Source organism: Megascapheus bottae, chromosome 5 (assembly GCF_031878675.1).
Source record: "Megascapheus bottae isolate mThoBot1 chromosome 5, mThoBot2.hap1, whole genome shotgun sequence".
Classification (NCBI taxonomy): Eukaryota; Metazoa; Chordata; class Mammalia; order Rodentia; family Geomyidae; genus Megascapheus; species Megascapheus bottae.
Window position 1 is genome coordinate 11,607,561 of NC_143513.1, and position 27,612 is coordinate 11,635,172.

A 27,612-nucleotide genomic window follows, 5' to 3' on the forward strand; every position below is an offset into this window, starting at 1 on the left:
GACAGAGAGAGAAAGACAGAGAGAGACAGAGGGGGGGGGGGAGAGAGAGAGAGAGACAGAGAGAGAGAGACAGAGAGAGAGAGAGAGAGATTGGAAGAATGAAGTAAATATGAGGTAAGAGTAGTAACAAATTACCTAAAACATTGCTATGAAACAAGACAAAATGACCAAATTAAGGTATAAAATAGGCCAGAGGAACATAAAGGATCACTACTTGTAAATGATTATATACTCACAAACCAGAGACTGTGTGTGTGTGTGTGTGTGTATACACGTATATATGTATGTGTGTATGTATATATACATATACACACACACGCACTCACACACACACACACACACATACAGACAGAAGGGGGGAGAGCAAGAGAGCTAACAGAAGTTAGGTACATTATTAATAAGAGAAATCAAAAATCACAATAATCTGTTAAAATAAACTAAGTAAAAAATACAATGCTTTTCTATAAAGAAAACTTAAAGCCAGGCCCCAATAGTTCATGCCTAAAATTCTAGCTACTCAGGAGACTGAGACCTGGAACATTTTATCTCAAAGCCATCCTCAAAACCACCCGGGACAGAAAAATCCACAGAGACTCCGTCTCCAATTAACCAGCAAAATGCTGGACTACAGGAATGGCTCAAGTGGTAAAGTGCAAGCTATCAGCAAGAAAGCCAAGTGAAAGCGCAAGGCACTAAGTCCAAACCCCAGTAACAGCACAAAAAGAATGTTACAAAGAAGAGGAGGATGAAGAGGAATAATCTAGAAAACAATGTAATTTATTAAAGAAAATACCAAGAAGTGTTACTATATGATCCAGCATTGTGCCATGTGTTCATCAATGTCAGTTGCTATCATATTATTTAAAATCTCTGCTTATGAAAAAATCTGCACTTGATTATTTTAATAGCTTTATTTATACCTGTCAAAAACACTGGAATCAAGCAAGATTTCATTTCATTTAAGTCAACATATAAACAGAATGTATACCTGTGAAACGTGGGAGAAGAAGCAATATTCATAGATAAAAGAAAATGAAATATGGGGCTGGGAGCATGGCCTAGTGTTAAGAGTGTTTGCCTAGCATGCATGAAGCCCTAGGTTTGATTCCTCAGGATCACATCCTCAGAAAAAGCCAGAAGTGGCCATGTGACTAAAGTGGCAGAGCACTAGTCTTGAGTCAAAGTGTCCAAGAACAGTGCCCAGGCCCTGAGGTTCAAGCCCCTGGACTGGCAAAAAAAAAAAAAAAAAAAAAAAAAGAAAGAAAGAAAGAAAGAAAGAAAAGAAAAGAAAAGAAAAGAAAAGAAAAAGAGAAAGACAAAGCCAGAGTGGTGCTGTGGCTCAAGTGGTAGAGCACTAGCCTTGAGCAAAAGCCTAACGACATTGTCCAGGCCCTGAGTTCAAGTCCCAGGACTGGCAAAAAGAAAAAAAGAAAAAGAAAAGAAAATGAAATATTAAATGCAAAGCAACAGGGAGGCACCTTCATACAGGCAATAATATAAGGAAAGTCTGAAATAGCTCTTCAGTGTATGATTTCTATAATATTAAAGAGAAACTAAAATAAGTGGTTCATGGTGGTTTTGGAGGAGGGATGATAAAGTATACAAAACAATATTTCAAGATGATGATTCTATTCTATGATACTTAAAACTGTATATATGTCCTATAATACTTCTTTGAAACACACTGATTTTGTTTTGCAAGTTGGTGAAATCAGAATATGTGTATAAATTATAAAGTAATATAATTGTGTTATAAATGTATGGTACAACTTTATGAAAGGTGTTAAGAGAAAAATGTGTTGACTTTTAAGTAACTTTGGAAATGAGTGGAGTCCATAACTAAAGGAAAAATGGTACATAGTACTGGGGAAAATAACTTTTATCTTTAAATTAGATCATTCTAAAGCTTATTGGAAAAATAAACCAACACACATAATCAGAAACTTTAAGAAAAAAAAAGGGGGGAGGCCAGGAGTTTGGCCTAGTGGTTAAAGTGCTTGCCTAGCATGCACAAAGACCAGGGTTCGATTCCTCACTACCACATACATAGAAAAAAAGCCAGAAGTGGTGCTGAGGCTCAAGTGGTAGAGCTCTAGCCTTGAGAAAGTCCAAGGACAGTGCTCAGGCCCTGAGCTCAAGCCCAGGACTGGCAAAAAAAAAAAAAAAAAAAAAAAGGCAGAAAACAGGATACTTTGGTATTAGGTATGGCATAAAAAACTTAATGAAGACACGGAACAAGACAAAGTGATCAGAAACGTCAACAGAAGGAGAAAAGTGCCAGCCAAGTGCCAGTGGCTAACACCTGCACTCCTAGCTATTCAGGAGGCAGAGATATGAGGATTTAGATTTGAAGTCAGCCCAGGCAGAAATCTCTTTGAGATTTTTAACTCCAATTAATCACCAAAAAAGCTGGAAGAGCTGTGGCTCAAGTGATAATGCACTAACTTCGAGCAAGAAAAGCTCAGAGACAGTGTCCAGGCCCTGAGTTCAGGGATTCCAAGACTGGCATGCATACACGCGCATACAACACGCGCACCCACACATGCACACACACAGAGGAAGTCTAGAAACAGACACCAGTATTTGTGACAGTGTGAGTTATGATAATGGTTAATAAACCATACTAATGTCACTGATGAAATATAGGGTAACTATAAAGAATAAGCTAATTATGGCCAGGAAGCTTCAACGTATGCTCAGCATGCCTTCATGTGTAATGTACGTGTAGGAAGAATGTATGTATATGTTTCTGCACCTGTATTCATAATTTCCGGAAGAGGGCTGAGGATATACCTTAGTGGTAGAATATCAGCCTAACATTCATGAATGAGGCCCTGGGTTCCATTCTCAGCACCACAAAAGAAACAACAAAACAAAACAATAAAACTTCATACCACTAAAAATCACTAGAAAGATCACAAAAAATGCTTTGAAAAAGACTAGTGACTAAAGTGATGGTCTAAATTAGCATTGGATATCCTTTGTATATTCAAAAAGAAGATTGAAAATAACAAAAGGAGTAAATATACATTTGAAATATGATGTAAAAATCAATGTTAATAAATTCTTTAATAAAAAAGGAGTAAATATGGTAGGTAAAGGACAAATCAATTGTGTGAATGAATTTTGTGTTTGGATTACCATTTCAAGGATTTTTTTTTAAACGTCAGCTTAGGAAGACAGAGACAGTGTCTCCTGGAGTAAAGTCAGACAACTCCACTTCTTAAGAAAACAAGGGAAGCTCCCTCAGCAAAGGACTGCTCCTAAGTGTGGCAATTAGTTCACAGAGTATTCAAGTGAAATCTGGTCCTTCTCAAATGACCATGTAAGAACTGAGGCTTCAGGACTTAAAAAAAAAAAAAGGCTACCTTGACTAATTTGAGTAATAAAGTTCTTTGATTCTGATTCAGAATCCTTGCAGCTATAGTACACTAAGTTACCTTAATAGGTTAGCTTGTTAGGTTAAGCAAACTATGTATAGAGTCAAAATATTACAAGATTAGTGGAGTGCTTGCTTAGCATGCACAAGAACCTACGCTGACTTCAGCAATGCATAATAATTATAGCAGAAAAAGGCTAAAAGTTTACAAAGTATAGGAAAGAACATAACATTAAAAAGATTCCATTAGGGGCTAGGAGTTTGGCCTAGTGGTAGAGTGCTTGCCATGCATGCAAGAAGACCCAGGTTCAATTCCTTGGTACCACATACACAGGAAAAAAAAAAAAAAAAAAGCTCAAAGTGGTGCTGAGGCTCAAGCGGTAGATTTCTAGCCTTGAGAAAGTCTCAGGACAGTGCTCAGGCCCTAAGCTCAAGCCCAGGACTGGCAAAAAAAAAAAAAAAAATTCCATCAAAAAAGGAAAGTATCCAATGTTAATAAATTCTTTAATAAAAAAAGGAAAGTATCAAACATTCATGCAAATAACAGTTATGAAATATATAAAGCTGCTGTAAGTCAAATATTACCACAACAACTTAATAGACTTTAAATGTGGAGAAAACTGGCAAAACAAGTCACAGGATATTTTTACTAACTCCTTTCTAAATTGTCAGAGTATGTGACCCAAGCACTGATCTCTAACCAACGACAAAATTATACAACAATATGACTGAATTTTACACTAGAAAATTTCAAGAGAAGTACATTGTTCACTCTATACGAAACACATATGCTCCCCTCATATTCATTTTTTAAGAGAATGCAATGCTGTATTTGGCCACAAAGACATCAATGAATTTCAAAAACAGAGGTACATATGGGAAGTTCTCTCTAAAAATCTATGCCAAAATAACTTTCCATTACAGATACTTCTCCCTCTAAAACCCCTGTATACCAAGTGAAAATGCTGTAATTTAAAACAATTCAAAGAAACATATTGTCTCCTCTTAAGACTTAGGAGATAGGGTAGGCTCTTACTTTTTTGTACAGATTCATTCACTGGTTCATTTTATTAGTAAGGACTAAGTCTATTAATATAATACTTTGGGTTATAATCCACCACCACGTTATTGCTCAACTGGCTCCAGCTCCTTCCTTTCAGGCAGCACAATGCTCGAGGCTCATCTTGATTTTCTGCTTTAGTCCTACAGTCTTATCAGGTATTTCTCCACAGAACCAACAATTTTACCACAAATGGTAACCAAGATCTGAGTGTCAGGTATCAAAAAACTAGTTTTGTAAATGTCTCTTATATTGAAAAGCAACACAAGGGAAAGCCAAGACTTGGAGAGGAATATTAGTAAGTAGAGCTAAAGGATTAAGATGGGGCCAGAATTAAGATAAAAGAAAAGAGAATTATTACTAATGCCCTTTTAAAAGCCTGGAAATTCCAAAATTGGTATAAATGTGTAATAAATCAGTATTATAAATCAGCACAAATGTATTATTATAAAGGAATGGGATTATCTAGAATATTTTTCTTTATGAATTTTCTATTACTTTACCACATTTAAAATACAACCTGGACAGTGGCTCACTTCTGTAATTCTGATCTCAGGATCATGGTTTAAAAATACTCTGGGCAGGAAAGTCTATGTTACTCTTGTCACCAATGGCACTGTGGCTCAGAGTGGTAAGTGCACTAACCTCCAGAACAAAAGCTCAAGGACAGTACCCAGGCTCTGAATTCAAGGCCCAGGACTAACACCAAAAAGAAAAAAAAAAATTGGGGCTGGAAGTTTGGCCTAATAGTAGAGTGCTTGTCTAGAATGCATGAAGACCCTGGTTCCATTCCTCAATACCACATACATAGAAAAAGCTGGAAGCGGTGCTGTGGCTCAAGTGGTAGAGCTCTAGCCTTGACAAAGCACAAGGACAGTGCTCAGGCCCTCAGTTTAAGCCCCAGGACTGGATAAAAAAAAAAAAATTAAACAACTCTCCTCAGAAGTTATTATTTTCATTTTTTAAAAGGCAAATCTAGGGCAAAAGAAAGAACTCTGGAGACAAAAGTCACTTCAAAGATAACAGGCTATTCACTTTTTTTTTTTCTCAAGGTTAGAGCTCTACCACTTGAGCCTCAACACCACTTCCGGCTCTTTTCTATGTATATGGTACCAAGGAATCGAACCTGGGCCTTCGTGCATGCTAGGCAAGCACTTTAACCACTAGGCCAAACTGCCAGCCTGTGCTATTCACTTTTATACAAACAATAAATGGTTACAGAAAATATTTATAAACACTATTTTTTTGGTCAGACATGGGGCTTGAATTCTGGACCTGGGCGCTGTCCCTGGGCTTTTCAGTTCAAGGCTGTTGCTCTGCTACTTGGGCCACAGCGCCACTTTGTGTTTTCTGGCAGTTAATTGGAGATAAGAGTCTCACAGACTTTTGTGTCCGGGTTGGCTTTGAACTGGGATCCTCAGATCTCAGCCTTCTGAGTAGCTAGGATTACAGGTGTAAGCCACTGGTGCCCAGCCCACAAACAATATTCTTTCTTTTTTTTTTTTTTTTTTGGTGGGTCATGGGGCTTGAACTCAACCTGGGTGCTGTCCCTGAGCTCTTCAACTCAAGGCTACTGCCCTACCACAGGAGCCACAGACTCACTTCCCATTTTCTAGTGGTTAATTGGAGATAAGAATCTCACTTTCCGGGTTGGCTTTTAACCACAATCCTCAGATCTCAGCCTCCAGAGTAGCTAGGATTACAGGCGTGAGCCACCGGCCTAAGTTCATAAACAATATTCTTAATATTGCTTTAATGTTCGCAATCTTCACAAAATATGTACAGTTCCCCTACAATGGCAGTTCATAATTTTCACATTTGGCAAGATTATGTCCCCAGCACAACATTTACAGCAGCTAGGCACTCCTTGGTAATCTCTTTACATCAAATCAAGACCCTCCACTGACAGTCATTTTCAGAGTTTCTTAAACTCAATTAAGTCCATTCTTTACACCTATCACATAGGTCCTTTTCTCTTTTCAGTGTATCATCTAGCCCTTATTAATTACTGTATATCAATGTAAAGTACTATACTACACTATTTTTTAAAATTTTATTGTTGGGGTGATGTACAGAGGGATTACAGTTACATTCATCAGGCAGTAGGTATGTTTCTTGAACACTGGTACCCCTTCTGTTTTTCTCCCACTTTCCCTCCCTTCAACCCCTCCCACTTGTTTTTCCCATACCTTCCCTTTTTCAAATAAACAAATGTACATATAATATACCAAGTGCCAAAGTCAGGTACAGTAGCAACATGAGATAAACCTTAAGGGGAAAAGAAAAGAAATAGCTTCACATAGTACATTAAGAACAATAATCACAAAGATAAACCTCTTGTTTCCATATCCTGGAGTGCATTTCACTTAGGCTCATCCCATATGGACATATGTACATAGTTTTTGAGTTATTATGATCCTCTGTTAGGAGAATCCTAAACATATACTAATTGTTACAAATGAGGGAAACCATGGAGCCTATGTTTCTTTGGGGCTGGCTTACTTCATTTAGTGTCATTTTTTCCAACTCTTTCCATTTCCTTACAAATGGGGCAATGTCATTCTTTCTGATGGCAGCATAGAATGCCATGCTATAAATATACCACATCTTCATGATCCATTCATGGACTAAGGGGCATCTAGGTTGGTTCCATATCTTAGTTATGATGAATAATGCTGCAATGAACATGGTTGTGCTGGTAGGTTTAGTATGTCATTGTTTCTGGACATTTGGGTAGATGGTCAGAAGTGGAATTGCTGGGTCATAGGGGAGTTCTATGTTTAGTCTTTTGAGGAATCGCCATACTGCTTTCCAGAGTGGCTGGAAAAGTTTACACTCCCACCAACAGTGCAGTAGTGATCCCTTCTGGCCATATAACATCTGCTGTTATTACATTTCTTGATCATGGCCATTCTAACTGGGGTAGAGGTGGAATCTCAAAGTTGTTTTGATTTGCATTTCTTTTATGGCCAGAGATGTGGAGCATTTCTTCATGTGTCTATTGGCCATTTTTATTTCCTCTTCAGAGAAGTCTCTCTTTAAGTCTTTAGCCAACCTTTTAATGGGATGGTTGTTTCTTTGAGGGTTTGTTTTTCAGAGATTTAATTTTTTGAGCTGTACGTATATTTCAGATATAAGATCCTTGGTCTGTTAGATGGTAAGTGAAGATCTTTTCCCACAGCACTATACTATTTACAAAGTGATCATCTTCTTTGCTTTACTTACAAGTACTTCTGCATACTAATGCAGACTAATCTTCCAAGATCCCAAACTGTTTTTGAAAACAGCCTAATTTATCTTTTTTGCCTTCAATTCTTCCCCAACTAGTTAATCCTAAATTTGCCTTCCTTTTCTAAATCTTATTCATCCTCAAGAACTAAAATGCTCAGGTAAATGTATCTTATGTTACTGCAGTTACTGCATGCATACACACACATGCATGCATGCATACATACACATACACACACACACACACACACACACACGTATAACTATTTTGTCAAAGGGAAGGACTTTTCACTGATGTGAAACTTTGCTCCTTAGAAAAAATACAAAGATAAATTTGAAAATGTACCTTTCAATTCTTTTAAAATGCATGAAAGGACTGGGGATGTAGCTCATTCCTGGGCTTGATCCCCAGTACTGCAAAAATTGAAAACAAACCAAGAGCAATGTATGCTATTTTCATGTGATTCTTAAAGTAACTCTAAGAACAAAGAAGGGAACTACTTGTATTCCCACTTTTACAGGAGAGAAATCCAAGACCAAGACCAAGGAGCTATTAAGCCATCAATTTGCAATCTGAATCTGGAAAGCTGAATTCAAAGCTTGTGCTTTGTACTACTAGACTCCTAACATTTTAAACACATCAGTACCACTTTTGAACAACTATGTTTACAAAAAGGCAGTAAAACTAGACTGCAAGCCATATAAAATGGGCTTATACATTGATGACTTGTAAGGTTATATAACAATGCAAAATTGCTTATAACTATTTCTAATCCATTAGATTTTAATACTACATCTACTAAGTTCCAAATTCCTCCATAAAACAAAAAACATTTTAGAAATGTTAGCACAAATGAAACAGAATAAATTATTATCATGGATGCTATCCTACCATTCTCTTTTTCTTTGATATTTGATGTGTGCTGTTTCTTCATATGAATTTGTTTGTGGCAGGAACCTTGAGCTCTTTCAACCTGAAAACGACTACCTTTTTCCAGTTCTAAAAGAGTCTCCCTGTCTAGGCAGTGTGCTGGTAGCTCATGCCTGTAATTTTTGCTACTTATGAAACTGGGATCTGAGAATCGAGGTTCAAAGCCAGCCTGGGCAGGAACATCTGATTCTAATCATCTCAAATTAACCACCAAAAAAACAAAAACAAAAGTAGAGTTTGTGGTGCAAAGTAGTAGAGCTCTAGACCTGAGCAAAAAATAGATCAGGAATAGTGTCCAGGCCTTGCGTTCAAGACCAATGAACTGCTCCCCCACAACAAAAAAGAATGTCATTTCTCTTCCCATACTGCGTCTGCCCAATTCTCTCCCCCCACTCTGTCTTTCCTCCCCCCTCCCTCTCCTTTCAGATTATTACTTCTATGGGAGATGCTATCCCTTCTGATCCTATGCCATGTACTGCTCTAATTCTCCTTATTTAATTGGCTGCCCAATACTCACTGAAATTTTAATCTAAAGTCTAAAGAATTTAATTCAAAGCCGGGCACAGTGGCTCATGCTTGTAATCCTAGCTACTCTGGAGGGCACAAAAGTCCTCAGGGAATCTCCTTATCTGCAATTAACCACTAGAAAACAGGAAGTGGCAGGCACTGTGGCTCAAAAGAATTTAATTCAAATCTTCTGTGTTTTCCTTTTTTTTCTACTCATCCTTTTATAATAGTGATTTTAAAACATATTTGTAGTCATTTTTTCAATTCTTAGGAGCTAAGAGCCAAGGGTTTATGTCTATATCCTAGCTATTCATGAAGCTGAGACCTAGGGATCAAAGTTGGAAGCCAGCTAGGGCAGGAAAATTCATGAAACTCTTATCTCTGATTAACCACCAAAATGCCAGAAGAGCTATGCCCTAAGTAGTAGAGTACTCACCTTGAGCAGAAAAAGCAAAAGGCAAAAAAAAAAAAAAAAAAAAAAAAAAAAAGCACCTCAATTTAAGCCCTAGAACTAGCATACATGTAAAAATACACATGTAGGCCCACACATACAAAATTTCTTAGGTAGTATATCTAACTGGACCTGCTCATTTTTTTTTTCATCACAAGTTCACCTATAATGAAGTCTCAAGTCTATAGGAATTGTGGATTTCTGTAATACAGAATTAGGAACTTGACACTTTTTACTATTTTTAATTTCAGCGCATGTCAGTAGTCAATCTGTGGTATAAAAAAATAGCTCTTCACTTTAATGCTGCCTTATAATGCCATGTTTATGAAGTCACTTAAAACTGCAACTAGGGATCCATGTTTAAGTTAATACTCTAGTATAGAAATTATCAACGTGAAACAAAACAAGAGATAGAGAAAAAGAGAGAGGGGGACACAGAAGAGAGAGGGTACTAACTTAAAACTTGAGAACCATAACTGTCTGGAAGGTTAGGTTATATCTAACAAAGGGAAAAATATGCATTTGGAAATCTGACTCATTAGAAGCCTGTGGGCGCTCACTGCCTAATATCATCCATGAGGAAGTTTGATAAGAAAATGTTTGCTACACTGTCCTTTTTCTCACTGTCACTGCAGAAAAAGTTGCCTTTCAATCATATATGGCTCTTTGACAAAGTAATAATCAAAGTGGCTCTGGCCACTTTCTTTTTCTTTCTGCCTTTTTTTGTGTGTGTGTGGTTCATGGGGCTTGAACTTGGCCTGGGCGCTGTCCCTGAGTTCTTCAGCGCAAGGCTATCGTCCTATCTGTGGGCCTGGATGGTGTCTCTGTGCTCTATCTACAGTTCAAGGCTACCACCCTACCCTCAAGCCAAGGCCCATTTGTCATTTTCCAGAGGTTAATTGGAGATAAGAGTCTCAGGTCCTTTTGTGCCCGGCTGGCTTTGAACCTTGATCCTCAGATCTCAGCCTCTTCAGTAGCAATGATAATGAACAGGTCTGTTTTGATTCACTAAATAAGTTTAAAATTCAACTCTCAGAAGACAGCTTTAAGTTGCACATGGTTTACCCACAGTGTCAGCAAAAAATAAGATGATTTCTGAAGCATAAACCTTACAAGGCAGGAATGTAGTTCAATAAGAGTTCTTGCTAGCCTTGGCCTGCACAAATTTCTGTATTTAATCTCCAGCATTCCCCAAATTAAAAAGATGAGCTTTATTGACTTTTATCACAGAATTCTCAAGTAAAAGCTGAACTTTATATGATATAAAGTGCACTATAATCCAACATAGTTTGAAGACCAATGCAATTAACACTAATTTGCTAATATTGTTTATTTATATATTGGTTGTCCTAAACATTTACAAAGATGCCGAACAAGACTCTATATTTACAAAACTCACACTCAGTTTAGAGAATATACTTACTAGATGGATAGGTTAAACAAGGAAGTGTATGAAAGAGAAGTACATGACACAGGCAGGCCCCGAGTTAAGGGTATTGATGCTGACAACACGCATTGTGGTTGTCTAAAATTTGTCAAAATGTTCATACTGTTCAGAATCCTATCTCACCTTAAATTTCCTGGACCTTCCTCCTGATCCTCTGTTAACACAACTGCCTAGGACTGAGCCCACAGACCTAGCCAATTTTCTTCTGTGAATACTAGGATTTGAGTACTGAAATGCATTATAGATTAAAAACAAAAAGATAGCCAGGTATTGGTAGCTCAGGAGCTTGCAACCTGCAGAATCATGGCTTGAAAGCTAGCCTGGGCAAGATTGTGAGATTCCATCTACAATTAGGTGTGGCAGAGTGGTAGAGCATCAGTTGTGAACAGGCTCGTCCAGTAAATGTGAGGCCTTGAATTCAAATTTTGGTGCTAATGACATGAATAAATGAATGAAAAGTTGTGAGCTAGTTTGAAAACCAAACCAATATGTGAAGTATCTCTATGAGGATAAATGAGAAACTCAAGTTGGCATTTACATTCCAATTTCTGGAATTCATCCTATTGGGAGGAGGCTGTCTATAAATATAGACAACCTGAAAACAAGCTGCGTTTATAGTTTAATATATACTTTACAAATAAATTTTAAGCTGTGCATCAGTGGCCACATCTGTAATCCTAGCTACTCAGGAGGCTAAGCTCTGAGGATTCAACTTCAAAGCCAGCCCAGGCAGGAAGTCTGTGAGAGTCTTGTCTCCAATTAACCAACAGAAAACTAGAAACAGAGCTGTGGCTCAAAGCGGCAGAGTACTAGTGAGTGAAAAGCTCAGGGACAGCATCTAGGCCCTGAGTTTAAGCCCCACAACCTACAAAAATAAAAGATAATTTTTTTCCCAAAATTTACCTGTTCCAGGAATGTTTCCCCAACTCTTGAACCATATCGCTCATCTTTTGCTTTGGTTATTTTTCAGTCAGGGTCTCCCATTTTTACCTTGGACCAGTTCTCTTACCTATGCCTCCTATGTAGCTGAGACCACACCTCAGCTTACTGGCTGAGATGGATGTTGCTAACTTTTTACCCAGCCTGGTCTTGAATTGCAATCTTCTTATGTCTACTTCTTAAACAGCTGGGATTATGTATATGCACTGTATCACCTGGCCTTGTTTTTGTTTTTATTTGAAACATGGTCATACTATGTAGCCCCCACTGGTCTCAAACCTGCAATCTGCCTGCTGCCACTTACCAAATGCTGGAAATTTAGGTATAAACCAGTAAACATGCCCCAAATTATGACCTCAGTAAATATACTTTTTACATTAAGTCTTTATTAATTTTAGATTTGTAATACTATCTTTCCACACAGAATGTTATATATTAGTTCTTTGGCTACAAAGCAGGTTGGGCACTTCATAGGTAAACTTTTACACTACTTAGAGAAAGTTGTTCCTCCTTTAAAAATACTGTTCTTGTGCCTTCAGATTGCTTGTTCTTTCTGTTTCAACTAAAAATCTTTGGAGTAAGTTACAGCTACAGTCACTGAGGTATTCTTATTCATAAACTTTATTAATTATAAGACTAAATTTTCTGCCTATGCATTTATTCCAACCATCTTTTTTTTTTTTTTTTCCAGTACTGGGACTTGAACTCAAGGGCCTACGCCCTGTCCTTGAGCTTTCTCAAGGTTATCACTCTACCACTTGAGCCACAGCACCACTTCCAGCTTTTTCTGTGTAAGTGGTACTAAGGAATCGAACCTAGGCCTTCATGAGTGCTAGACAAGCACTCTACCACTAGGCCACATTCCCAGCCCCAACTATCTTTCTTTTTTAAACATGATGTAGACTACGTAAAACATCCAATTTCATGATGCAAATGGTTAAGATACAACCATTATATACAGTTAGTATTCAAAGTAATAGTTGAAAGCCACCTTCACATGCACACTGAGTGATGGAAAGTGTTCTGTTATTGCCACTGCAGTAGTGGGGCTCAACATCATCTTTGGAGGGTGTAATTTTTTCTTTTTCTTTTTTTTTTGCCAGTCCTGGGCTTGAGCTCAGGGCCTGAGCACTGTCCTTGGACTTTCTAAAGGCTAGAGCTCTACCACTTGAGCCTCAGCACCACTTCCGGCTTTTTTCTATGTATGTGGTACTGAGGAATCGAACCCGGGTCTTCATGCATGCTAGGCAAGCACTCTACCACTAGGCCAAACTCCCGGCCCTTTTTTCTTTTTCTTATTGGTTTTGGGGCTTGAATTCCGGGTCTGATCACTGTCCCTGAGCAATTTTGCTCCAGGCTAGCACTACACTACTTTGAACCAGAGCTCTACTTCTAGCTGATGTTAATTGGAGAGAAGTCTCTTAGGTTGCCCCTACTAGCTTGGAATCCCATGTATGAGCCATGACTGTTGCCTAGCTTTGGAGGGTAGATTTTTTTGTTGTTGTTGCTGGTTTTTTTGCCAGTCCTGGGCTTGAGCTCAGGGATTGAGTACTGTCCTTAGGCTTTCTCAAGGCTAGAGCTCAACCACCTGAGCCAAAGCACCACTTACAGCTTTTTTCTAAGTATGTGATACTGGGAAATTGAGCCCAGGCCTTTGTGCATGCTAGGCAAGCACTCTACTACTAGGCCAAACTGGCCCTGAAGGGTGGATTCTTAAAGTCAATTTGTAAATGTTATCCGCCGCATCCTCACTTGATGTTGATTACTAAAGTATGTCTGCTGTATTTTTCATCTATTTATTTTAACCAATAAATCTTAGTTCAGAGAAATCAATGACAATTAGACTATAAACTTTACCTGTTTTAGCGCTATAGCCCTAGTTCTTAACATATTAACTTATACATAAGATACTCAGAACATATTTGTTGAATTTAGCCAACCTTATGTTTACTTATTTTTTTAAGTCTTTTTAACAGGGTCCCTGTGTCATAGCCCAGGCTCCACCTGGGCTGAGTGCTATGATTATACAGCTATGGGCCATCACACCCTCTTGAAAGTATCATTTTGGAAGTGGTACTGTTGCTCAATGAGGTGGAGCACTAGCCTTGAGAAGAAAAGCTCCGAGACAGCACCCAGGACCTGAATTCAAGCCTCATAACTGACCAAAAAAACAAACAAACAAAAAAGTTTCTTTTTGAGGTTGTTTCAAGAGAAGGTATTACTATGTAACCAAGTCTGACCTTGAGGTCAAAGCTCCTTCATGCTGAATTATGAATTTGGTCTTCTATTTTCAAAAGTTTGGAGAAAAATTTTTCCTTTTTCCTTATATCACTGCATTAGTCAAGAGGAAACTATTTGAATTCTTGTGCTTACCAACTTTATTCTAAAGTTTGCAAAGAATACACTGAAATCTTTCCTCAGGTCTTAACTATCTAATGATTTCTGATCAGGATGAAATTTTTACTTGTCTTGGGGAAAAAAGATACAGATGCATATGGCACAGGTATGAAGATCTAACTTCGCTCGTGAATTTCTTTCTTTCCTTTAGCTGTCCATATATTGTAATTATTGATAAACTTTATCCTCTACCCTTTTAAAAAAAATCAGGTATTCCTTTTATTTGGTGACACTGGGGTATGAACTCAGGGCCTGCTGAATCATGTCTCTAACCTTATTTTGCACCTGGTTATTTTTAGGATTGGATCTTGCTTCCCACCTTAGTATGAGCCTAGATCACAATCTGTGCCTATACTTACGGTTTCTTGTAGTTGTCAGGATGACAAGCACTACATCCAACTTTTCCTGAGATGGGAGTCTACTGACCTATACTGCCTAGTCCAGCCTCAAACTTCAATCCTCCCAGTCTAAGCTTCCTGCACAGATTAGGATGACAGACATACACTGTTGTGCCAACTATCGGATTAAAAGAGGTCTAAAGAACTTCTCTGCCTCTCCCGTTCTCCATCTACAGCCCCATTTGTAAGCCTCCAAAGTAAGATTATGGGTATGAGCCACTAGCATCTAGTTTATTTATTGTGCACTCTTAAGAACAAAAAGTTCTACTTCAAGCACACACATACTTACTTTTGGAAATAGCCATTACAGACCATTTTCCTTCCTTAGGCCTGACCTCAAAGATTTTATCTGTGTAGCAGTTCTCAAAGCATGGTCCAAAAGAATCTTTTGGATTAGTAGAAAATTATTTGTATAAATCACTAAGGTGCCATTTGCTTTTCATTACTATTCTTTACACTGTACCAGTGGGTTTTCTAGGACATGATGTACCATTATTACAACAAATTGAATGCAGAAAATGTAAAAATTCTATTATCAAGGTAGATATTAGTTTGCAATAATATAAGACAATGCCACCATGTCACTAAGTATTTTTGCCTTAAAAATTTATCTTTTATTAAAAATGCAATATAAGCATATTTACTTTATTCAAATAATTATGGAAAGATTACAATATTTTAAATTCCTAATATAACAAATGCCAATAGAAATAACATAATAACTTTTCTTTTCAATCATGTCTTAAATAAGTAAAAACATCCTAAGACCATTGTTTGAGACTAACTGCCTTTAAGGTTTTTAAGGGTCTAGTAAAGATAGAAACGAAGTCCTTCTTAACACTTAAATTTCATTTGAAACTTATAAGATATAAGACAACTATAATTTAAATTAATTACAAGTGATGATGGCTCATGCTTACAATTCTGGCTACTCAATAGGCTGAGGATCACAGTTCAAAGCCAGACCATTTCCAAATTAACCACCAAAAAAAAAAAAAAAAGCCTGGCTAGAGGGATAGCTGAGTAGCAGCTGAGGAAGCAAACTGAGCAAACACAAGTATCTGAATTTAAGCCCTAACACTGTACAAAAAGATAATGTATGTATATAAAGAAAGATACCTAGAGACAGACAGATAGACAAATAGACAGATATGATGTATGGCACTGGACTTACCATTATAGGTTATTCTTGGCTTTGTTAAACACATCACAAGATGTAAGTCCATTTCATCTGAAGGTACAAATTTTGAGCATACAGGGCACTTAAATCCTAGAAAATAAAAGAAGTCCAAGTTAGTTAACTATTAGAATAACCAAGTATGGTTTTTAAAAAGATGAAACACATTGCAAACTTCAATATTACAGTTAGAATAAAGTAATTCGCCATTATGTGCAGTTGGGAAAAAAAGCTTATACCTATAAATCAGAAAAACCATTCACTATTAAAAAAAACACAGTCAAAGGAGATATGCCACAACAAAATTTCCCTATTCTTAATATACTATTGATAGTCATTTTTTTTTCTTCCAGTCCTGGGGTTTGAACTCAGGGCTGGGGGACTGCTCTTGGGTTTTCCTCAGGGCTAGTACTCTACACTTGAGCCACAATACCACTTCTGCTTTTTTCTGCATTTGTGGTACCCTGGGATCAAACTGGGGGCTTCATGCATGGTAGGCAAACACTCTACCACTAGGCCATGTTCCCGGGCCAATCAAGCCATTCTTATTTTTTACATTAATCTATGATTGGAGTTTTGTGTTAATGTATACAATAGCTTTTGTTTTGACCATTTGTGGGAAAATTACCTTCCTTAACTTTGTATAGTACATGGGTCACAAAGTTTTACAGACACATAGTAGTTGAGGAAGTATTTTACTCAATATTTTAAAAACTAATCTGATGGGGAATGTGAAGGCTTTAGAATGGCAAAAGTGTATTTATGCTGCTTCTGTATATGCAGGTCAAAAACCTAAGACTCTTGATTTCTACATTAGTGGCTGTTATATTTTAAACATTGTTTGAGTTTGCCACCCCTGCAAGTTCCTGTGCTGGAAGCTTCACAACCAGTTTAATGGTGTTGAAGTGACAGCAACTGTAAGAAATGATGCTTAGCTGGATGCCAGTGGCTCAAGCCTAGCTACTCAGGAAGCTGAGATCTGAGGACTGCAATTCAAAGTCAGCCGCGCAGGAAAGTCCATGAGACTATCTCTAATAAGTGACCAAAAAAGCTGGAAGTAGAGCTGTGTGACTCAAGTGGTGGAGTTCTAGCCTTGAACAAAAGAAGTTCAAAGACAGGGCCCAGGCCCAGAGTTCAAGTACCAAGACTGACCAAAAAAAGAAGAGGAGGAGGAGGAGAAGGAAGAGGAGGAGGAGGAGGAGGAGGAAAGGAAATAAGAAAAGTAAAGTGAAGCAAAGAGAAGAGGCTTACTGGATGGAGATCATTAGATCACTGAGGGTATACTCTCAAAAGGGATTAAAATAAAGCCTAGGCACAGGCTGATGACATACCTGTGATCCTAGCTACTCAGGAGGCCGATATCTGAGGATAAAGGTTTGAAGCCAGTCTGGACAGGAAAGTCCTTGAGATTTTTATTTCCAATTAACTACCCAAAAGCCAGAAGTAGAGCTGTGGCTCAAGTAGCAGAGGGCTAGTCTTGAGCACAAAAGCTCAAGGAGGGCTGGGACCATGGCCTAATGGAAGAATGCTTGCCTAGCATGCATGAAGACCCAGGTTCGATTCCTCAGTACCACACATGCAGGAAAAAAAAAAAAAAAGCCAGAAGTGGTACTATGGTTCAAGTGGTAGAGAGCTAGCCTTGAGGAATACCCAAGGGCAGTGCTCAGGCCCCGAGTCCAAGCTCCAGAACCACCACCAAAGAAAAGAAAAGGGGTGGGGGAAGAAGGATCAAAGTATTTGTTGTAGTACTTTAGGTTATCAAGTCTCAGCTTGAAGCCCTTCATAGTTTTCTGGCTTTCTGACAATGTAATCACTAACCCCGACATGTGTACTTCACTTTGCAGTGCCAACAAGAAGGTCTTACTGATGCCAGTAACATGTATTATAGCCTCTAGGACTGTGAACTAAAACAGCTTTTCATTGTTAAGTTACTCAGCCTCAGGAATTTAAATTATAGTAACAAAAAAACTAATACAGTGGTCATTCTGTCACATCAGGCCACCAAAGTCATGGTAATAGAAAATAGCAACAAACCAAATAGAGTTGCCTAGCTGGTTGCACTATTTGCCTGAAGTACTTTGAAGGACAAATAAGCACAATAAATGGAGACTACATTACATGCTAGCTCTGCCTGCCCCTCAAGTACAAAAGGGAAATACCATTAACTCTAGCTCCTTACTACTTAGGCTTTCCCCACCTCAAATCTACTATTTCACTGTTACCAAGTCAGCTCCAGGACTTCAGCATACTTGAACAGAACTGCAGATAGCCAATTCATAGGTGGGGACAAAACAAAAGTGGACCAAAACTAACTATGAGCTTGAATAATCAGATTTCTTCAAACAAAAACTAAGAAACAGACAGAGACTATACTGGGCAGCAGAAACAAGGGTTTTCAGGACGCTGAATGTGGCACAAAAACTGTAGGCAAGGAAAAGTAGTGCACTTGCAATGGATATATAGAACTAATGTGTCAGCAATGAAATAGACATTCTGTAACTCTGCAACTGCAGTGCATGAGGGGACTGTGCCTCTTCATGGTGACATGACAGTCCTTCTGTGTAGTGACATGAATACTTGGATCATCCTTTTCCATGGTAACATGAATACAGGGACCGTCCTCCATGGTGACTTTAATACAGGACAGTCCTCCTTCTATGGTGACATGAATTCAGGGACCACTCTCCATGGTGTATAATTTTAATACAGGGACCATCTTTCTCTCCATCTTGAGGTAGAAATCAGTGGCAACCTAATGAGCTAGATATTCCATACATAACTTCACATGTCATACATAATTTCATTAAGTCTAGGGATAAGGTTTTAGTATGGTTTCTCCTCTCATTCAATTTCCTACATGAAATACATGATTTTTGAATCCAGGCACCAGCGGCTCATGCCTGTAGTCTTCGCTACTAAGGAGAGTGTGATGAAGATAACAGTTCAAAGCCTGCCAGGGCAAGAATGACTGAGGTGCTCTATTTACAATTAACCATCAAAAATCTCTAAGTAGAGCTATGTACGACTCAGGCTCAAATAGTAGCGTGTTAGCCTTGAACAATAAAGCTAAGGGACAGCACCCAGACCTTATTTCAAGTCCCAGTACTGGCATGAACATGCATGTACACACACACATACATACACATATGCATACACACATGCAGTTACTGCATCTATGAAACAAGAACAGAAAACTTATAAAACAGTACAACCTAAAAGAAAGCTATGAAGTAATAGTTTCATGTGATTGTAAAGTTAGAGACTGACTACAACAGAATCCAAGCAGGCCCTCTGGCTCTAAAACCTGAGTACTTAATCATTTCTCTACACAGTTTTTCCAATTCCCAGAAAGTAGAGCCAAAAGTCAAGGAAAGCAGGTGAAAAAGTCTCATGACCGATCCAGGCGGTCTAACGGAATCAACTGTAACCACAGAGTTGAGAAAAAATATACCACATTTTCCAAAACTGGAGTTCGTAAGTATAAAAACTGAAAGAATACAAAAAAAATGAATAAAGGGAAATGAGGGCAACTGAGTAACAGTCCCAGCATCTTTCCTCACAGCCACATGAAAGCAAATACTTCCTCTATTAGAACCAAAAAGTCAGGACTGGTAGCACAAAGGCCTGTTTCCATCAGCACCTCACAACATACTAGTGGACACCAGTGGCACAAAGGAGGGCATCAATCAGTAGGCACAGAACAGCACAGAGGAGAATGCCCAGTGAAGGAAGCTGCAGCAGCACTAATCAACTCTTCCTTGGAGATCAGCCAACAAACTTCACTGCATCACTTAAACCACCCTCAAGTCAAAGGAGAAGTCCTGACAACCAGCACAATCCCGCCACTAGCTACAGGGAATCTCAACGTTTACCTAAGTGGTATGATCACAAGGACTCAGCAAATCAGAGCCCAGAGTTAAAGTCTGACTTGAGAAATGTTCATGTCTAGTGAATAGACTTTCAGATGGTCGGGACCCGGAGATGTGGAGGATATCACAGGTCATGTGAGGAGGGAAACAGGAAGATATTCCTTTAAGCACCTAGCCTCTAGCCTACCTTGCAGGCAAAACTTCCAAGTTTAATTTTCAGTACGGGGACCAGATTAGACTCAAACACTGCCAATAGGAAAACCCCTACTGGCCTAACCAGTTCTGGTTTAAAAAAAAAAAAATGTTCTAGGAAGTAAAGGCAGCCACCCTCCTTCCCAATGACAAAGTAAGTACTGTTTTTTGATGTGGGCATTTTTATTTCAATTTTCTTTTTAATAATTTTTATTGTAATGTATAGAAGGGTTAGTTACATTCGCCAGATAGTAGGTGCATTACTTCTCACACATTGATATCCCTTCTCATGTTTTTTTCCCCATTTCCCTCCTCCTACCCACTCCCAATCATCTTGTTTTTCCCCCTTCCCTTTCCTATTTCAAATAATCAAATGTATATACAGTATACCAGGTAACACAGTCAGGTATAGTAACAATATGAGATTAACCAAAGGGCAACAAAAGAGAAAAGAAATAACATAGTACATTAAGAACAACAATCATACAGGATAAACTCACTTCTATATCCTAGCGATCCTTTCTTTTAGTCTTATCCAATATGACCTTTGGAATCTAGGTTTTGCACTATTGTAATCCTCTGCTAGAAGAGTCTTACCAATGGGGAAAACAATTGAACCTAGGTTCCTTTTGGTCTGGCTTATTTCCTTACAAATGGGGCAATGCCATTCTTCCTGATGGCAGCATAGAATTCCATTGTGTATAAGTACCACATCTTCTTGATCCAATCAACTACTGAGGGGCATCTCGGTTGGTTTCATATCTTTGCTATGGTAAATAGTGTTGCAATGAACATTGTGTGCTAGTGGCTTTAGTATGTCCTTGTTTTTGGATGTTTGGGTATATGCCAAGGAGTGGGATTGCTGGGCCATGGGCAGCTCTATGTTTAGTCTTTTGAGGAACTGCCATACTGCTTTCCAGAGTGGTTGGAAAAGTTTACACTCTCACCAACAGTGCAGTAGTGATCCCTTCTGGCCATATCCCCACCAACATCTGCTGTTATTAGATTTCGTGATCATGGCCATTCTAACTGAGGTAGAGGTGGAATCTCAAAGTTGTTTTGATTTGCATTTCTTTTATGGCCAGAGATGTGGAGCATTTCTTCATGTGTCTATAGGCCAATCTTATTTCCTCTTCAGAGAAGTTTCTCTTTAAGTCTTTGGCCCATTTTTTTTTTAATGGTATGGTTGTTTCTTTGAAGATTTGTTTTGGAGTGATTCAATTTTTCTTGGCTGTAAATATATTTTAGATATGAGGCCTTTGTCTGTTGTATGGTTAGTGAACATCTTCTCTCACTCTGTGGACTTTCTATTTAACTTGCTAACTATGTCCTTTGCCATGCAGAAGCTCTGCAGTTTAATGCAGTCCCACTTGTCTAAACTTTCTTTACTTTGTTGTGTTTCTGGGTCTTTATTAAGACAGTTTCGACCTGTGCCAAGGAGACCTAGTGTAAAGTTTTCAGGGTATCTGCTTTTACCATGAGGTCTTTGATCCATTTGGAGTTAATAATCCTCGGGGGTGACACAGGAGGATCCAACTTTAGTTTTCTGCAGATGCTTAACCAATTCTGCCAGCACCACTGTGGAAGAGGCTATCTGTCTTCTATTTGATTGATGTGGGCATTTTCATTTCTTAATTTCTTTTCCTTTTCCTTGTGGCCACTGTGAGCCACAACACTTTTTGTCTTTTTTACATACTTTTTTTTTTTTGCCAATCCCAGGGGTCTTGAACTCAGGGCCTGAGTGCTGTCCTTGGGTTTTCTCCCTCAAGGCTAAACTCTACTACTTAAGCCACAGCACCATTTTCAGCCTTTTCTATGTCTTCATGCATGCTAGGCAAGCTCTCTTACCACTAGGCCAAACTCTGGGCCCTTCATACCTTTTAATCATCTTTTCTCTGACTAAATGTACTCCCCTATTCCAACTTTCTTTATATCCATGATTACTTTCTGCTCTATTCCCCTTTCTTTCTTTTGCCATATCCTGAATTTCATTTAGAAAATTACTATTTTATATGATCAGAGGCACACAGAAAATAAGCCTTTGTGTTCCTCCCGATGAGTCCCCATATTTTCTTGTCAATTTTTGGCATGTGTTGGACTGTTTTTTGCTGTTGCTGTTATTATCCTTTTGTACTTCTCCCTCACAATGAAACTTTAAACAACAAACTTAAAAAAACAAAAACAAAAACTTAAAGCTGGGCTCGGTGGCTCATGCCTGGAATCCTAGCTACTCAGGAGGCTACGATTTGAGGATGGTGGTTCAAAGCCAGCCTGGGCACTAAAGAACATGAGACTTATCTCCAATCAATTACTAGAAAAGAGGAAATGGGGCTGTGGCTCCATGGAGAAGGTAGTAGCCTTGAGCTGAAGAATTCAGGGACCATGCTAGGCCCACAAGTAGGGTGGTAGCCTTGAGCTGAAGAGCTCAGGGCCCAGGCCCAGAGTTCAAGCCCCATGACCTACCAAAAAACAAACAAAAAGACACCCTACAATAAGAATGATTGGGTGCTGGTGACTCATGCCTGTAATTCTAGCTACTCAGAATGCTGAGATCTGAGGATGGAGGTTCTAAGCCAGCCCAGGCAGGAAAGTCCATGAAATGCTTATCTCCAATTAACCACTACAAAATCACTTGCACTCAAGTGACAGAACATAAACAAGCTTTGAGCAAAAAAGCTAAGAGACAGTGTCCAGGTCCTGAGTTCAAGTCCCAGTACTGAAGAAAACAAACAAACAACAACAACAAAAAACCTATTAGACATAAAAGCAGACAAATCCCCAAACAAAATTAAATGACACTGCTAAAATACTTAACAGAAATCTACGGTATAGTTCATCCAATCACTATATAAATGCATTACTCTAATTCGGCCAAAAATTTTTTCAAAAATAGATTATACTCTAGGGCATAAAACAAGTTTAACAAATACTAGATACCTAAAAATAAGCATATACAATAATTTCATGATTAGGAAATAAGAGGAAGAAGTAACATTGTTCCCTCTTGCCTATACTAAAGAACTCTTAGTCACCTTTACACTGGCATCCTTTAAGGTGATGATACCTTTCTCTAGGAATCTTTTTCTAAATGCTTCCCTCCAAAGCAGACTCAATAATTCCCAACGTTTGTGTTTAAACAGTGTTTTCAACATAAAAGACCAAGTAAATTATTTATATATTTCCTTACTGGCTACAGTAGTGTATTAAAAGTACATTTTGTCTGACACCCAAAAGACCTAGGTACAAATCCTCATTTTATTCCAAGTTACATGGTAAAACAACTGATAATGCTACTTACACATCAGAAATGTGGTAAATATTAAGGATTAATGTAGAGGAAATACCTTAAACATAGATGTTCAATAGTCATCATTTATTGAATTCTTAGGGAAAACCTCCCTGAAAACTCATGCCTATTGCATCAGTTACATGATACAGTAAAATAATGGCCAATATGAATGCCTAGTGCTTTTCCACTGTTGATGACTAAGGCAAAAAAGATTCTTTTATCTCAGCGGCCCAACCATACTTTTATTTTATATTTGTACACTGTTTTCCTCCTAGAAATCAACCAGTCATAAGCAAAAGTTAGTCTAAACCTTAGTCTGGTGAATACATTTATCATCAGGAAAAATAATGGTGATTTGTTCCCCCAATGTTAGAAAATTTGCTCAATCAGAATCTACTGGTGAGGACAAGAAAGCATTATTACTATTACTTGCTGTTGTTTGTGGTGCTGAGGATCAAATCCAGGCTGACCCTTGAATGTGCTATTAAAATCCTCTACCACTTAAGCCCAACTTTAAGGCCCTGTAAGATTTACATATCAAATCATCATTTCACAATTCCAACATGTCATTTAAATGCAACTTGCTTAGTTATAACAGGTTCCAAGAGCTAAAAAGAAAATACTAGAATCTCATAAAAGAAATTTTTAGTATTACTAGAGTCCAGAAAGAAAGGATAACCAGACACTGTATTATTGGCTGCCTCCTGTGGAAATGGAAATTAAAAGCCAGTTTTCCAGATTCTTCTATAACTTTGAGCTTTTATAAAAAGCAAATATTCAACCCAAAGGTCATTATCTCCATTATTATCAATGTTCTTTTTTTTTTTTTTTTTTTTTGCCAGTCCTGGGGACTGAACTCAGAGCCCGAGCACTATCCTTGGACTTCCCTCAAGGTTAATGCTCTATCACTTGAGCCACAGCACCAGTTCTGGCTTTTCTATATATGTGATACCAATCGAACCCAGGTCTTCATGCCTGCTAGGCAAGCACTCTACCACTAGGCCAAACTCCCAGCCCCTATCAATGTTCTTTATCCAAAGCTGGTAGTACTTGTTTTCTCCCACATCAAATTTCATTGCATTATCTCTAAAACAAAGCTCACTCTATCCTATCTGATCTCAATTAGGTAATTTAACTAATAATTCAAGAAAGAAATGCTCAACCAGTTAATCAATGAGTTTAAAGCTTCCCTAAGTACTTATGAACTGAATATGACAATGCCCAAATTAATGACAGACAAACGTGTCCAGAAGATTTTTTTGGGGGTGGGGGGGGATTTTTTGGGGGGCTTGAGGTTGGCCTGGACACTGTCCTTGAGCTCTTCAGCTCAAGGCAACCAACCTACCCTTCAGCCAAGCCCCACTTTCTGTTTTCTGGAGATTAATTGGAGATAAGAATCTCAGATCCTTTTGTGCCCGGGTTGGCTTTGAACCTTGATCCTCAGATCTCAGCCTCCTGAGTTACTAGGATTACAGGCATGAGCCACTGCACCCAGCTCCAAAGATTTTTTTATAGCATTTTTATATTAGGTAATACAGAACTCCTGAAGTATAAGTGTCATTTCCTATCTCTAGTAAGCAAAAGAAGCCTACAGACTCCATGGTTTACATTGCTGTTGAACAGTAAACGTTTGTGAAAAAAAAAAGAAAAGAAGTAATAAACTCAGTTCTTTCCCAGCTTCCAAGCGTTCTGTAACATGTTGGCTCTTGATTCACTTTAACATCACTGTAAGTATATATCTTTATGTTCTTCCCACAAACTAGGTTTCTCAGATTGCATCTAACATTATCCTAATACAAGCTCAGTATAGCCATTTAATTCTTTTATTCCAAGAGCCTATGTTCTAAGCCAATGTACATTTTTTTTCTTATTTTACTGGAAATTACTTCAAGCATAGATCAAGTCTCACCATCTTAAGTTTTTTAAGAGAACTCTGAAATATCCTTCTCTGACCTACTTTCCTTTTTCAGACAGATCTCACATTACAAATCTATACTTCTAATCTATGAAGCAAACATTGTATTCATTTACATCCACCTCTATTTATTCTATCTGTCCAGCCCATTCTGCTAGTTCAACAGTCAACACTAAGTATCTAAATGGATCTAAAGTACTATGTTCTTGACCTGAGTTCTAGAGGCAATTAAAGACAGATTAGGGAATTCTTTTTTTTTTTTTTTTGCCAGTCCTGGGCTTGAGCTCAGGGCCTGAGCACTGTCCTTGGACTTTCTCAAGGCTAGAGCTCTACCACTTGAGCCTCAGCGCCACTTCCAGCTTTTTTTTTTTTTTTGTATGTGGTACCCAGGAATCGAACCCGGGTCTCCATGCATGGTAGGCAAGCACTTTAACCACTAGGCCAAACTCCCGGCCCGACAGATTAGGGAATTCTAATGTCTAGTAATCACAATACTAATTGTTATAGTTCTAAGTTTGCTCACAGAAATGTAAAGGTTCTGCAAATTCATTTTACAGGTAAAATTGTTTTAGACAAACCAATAAGAAAAGTGCAAACCAATTCCAATTCCCACATGCAAAGAAATGTTGAGGATAGCATACAATGGAGCCAGGCACTGGTGGCTCACGCCTGTAATCCTAGCTGCTCAGGAGGCTGAGAACTGAGGATTGCAATTCAAAGCAAACCCAGGCACTAAAGTCTATGAGACTCTTATCTTCAATTAGCCACCAGAAAACTGGAAGTGGTGCTGTGGCTCAAGGGGTAGGGCGGCAGCCTTGAGCTGAAGAGATCAGAGACAGCACCCAGGCCCAGACTGAAAGTTCAAGCCCATGACTGTCCAAAAAAAAAAAGAAAAGAAAAAAGAAAAGAAAAAACCATTTCCCCTCCCCTGCAAAAATATCCTCAAAATTTTTATTTATTTATTTATCTATCTATTTATTTATTTATTTTTGCCAGTCCTGGGGACTGAACTCAGAGCCTGTCGTTGGGCTTTCCTCAAGGTTAGTACTCTACCACTTGAGCCACAGCACCAGTTCTGGCTTTTCTATATATGTGGTAGCCTAGAACCTAGGTCTTCAAGAATGCTAGGCAAGCATTCTACCACTAGGCCAAACTCCAGGCCCAACTCAAATTTTAATTGTAGTTGTCAGGCACCTTTGTTTACATGGATAAAACTACCCAGTTATAGTGAGTCAGCGCTGCCAGTAGTCTAATGTAATTGATGTGTAAGTCATCTAGAACTGAAGGACGAGTTCTACAAAGTTTTCACATGCAAAAGGCATGCCAATTCCAAGAACAGTCAAGTTCACTACTATTCTAGAATGCAAATCCACTTTCATAACACATTTGTATTCAGTTTTACAAGTAAACTCCCCCCCACCCTCCAGGCTGACCTCCTCGGGAAAACTTTTTATTGGTGTGTGTTAATTACCTTCTTGAAGATACTTTCTTCTGGGAATTCATTCTGCATTAAAAATTTCCCTAGCTATGCTAGGTGTACCGGCAGCTCCTTTTTTATGTATGTGTGTATATTGCTGTCTTAAGGGTCCCCAGACTTACAAACAGAATAAAATACTGTACTCTAACCTTTAGGGCTGTGACTATATGAATGAGAGGGACTTACATTTCACATACTATCTTAAATGTTTCTTGTAAATAAATGCACTTGTCATAATTCTGGAGTCAGTAAACTGTGGGCCCGTGGACACCTTTTAAAAAAAAAAAGTCGGGGCCAGGAGTTTGGCCTAGTGGTTCAAGTGCTTGCCTAGCATGCACGAAGACCCGGGGTTCAATTCCTCGGTACCACATACATAGAAAAAAGCCGGAAGTGGTGCTGAGGATCAAGTGGTAGAGCTCTAGCCTTGAGAAAGTCCAAGGACAGTGCTCAGGCCCTGAGCTCAAGCCCAGGACTGGCAAAAAAAAAAAAAAAAAAAAAGTCATCAACCAATGATCTTGACTAAGATGTGGCGTTCAGGGCAGGACTGAAGAACAATGAAGACATTCCAGTCAGGCTGGTGCCATTACTGCTCCCTGGAGCCACCCAACCAGTGATTTTTCTGAGAATGTTAATTTAACCATTTCTTTAGTCATCCACCCACCCCAGTTTAGCTGAAATTATTACCTTTTGCCCTACCAGGGAGCCACTGTGTTTATCTGAAGTCATCTCACAGTATTCTTACAGATTACTTCAAAACACAAATCTCACTGGGGTGCTGTTGGCTCACATGCAGAAGGCTGAGATCTGAGGATCATACACTCATAAAAATACTTGTAGCCAGGCGCAGTGGCTCACCCCTGTAAATCCTAGCTACTTAAGAGGCTGAGTGAGATCTGAGGATCGGGATTCAAAGCCAGCCCAGGTACTAAAAAGTCCGAGAGACTCTTATCTTCAAT

The 27,612-nt window shown here is 38.6% G+C and overlaps 1 protein-coding gene across 1 annotated transcript in view; it reads right to left on the reverse strand.

Moving 5' to 3' along the window:
• Znrf2 (zinc and ring finger 2) overlaps positions 1-27,612 on the reverse strand; it is a 75,077-nt gene that overhangs the window by 22,012 nt on the left and 25,453 nt on the right. The window contains exon 2 of the mRNA XM_090332700.1: positions 15,912-16,007. Coding sequence (XP_090188826.1) covers positions 15,912-16,007 — 96 coding nt within the window. The remainder of the gene's footprint in view (positions 1-15,911; positions 16,008-27,612) is intronic.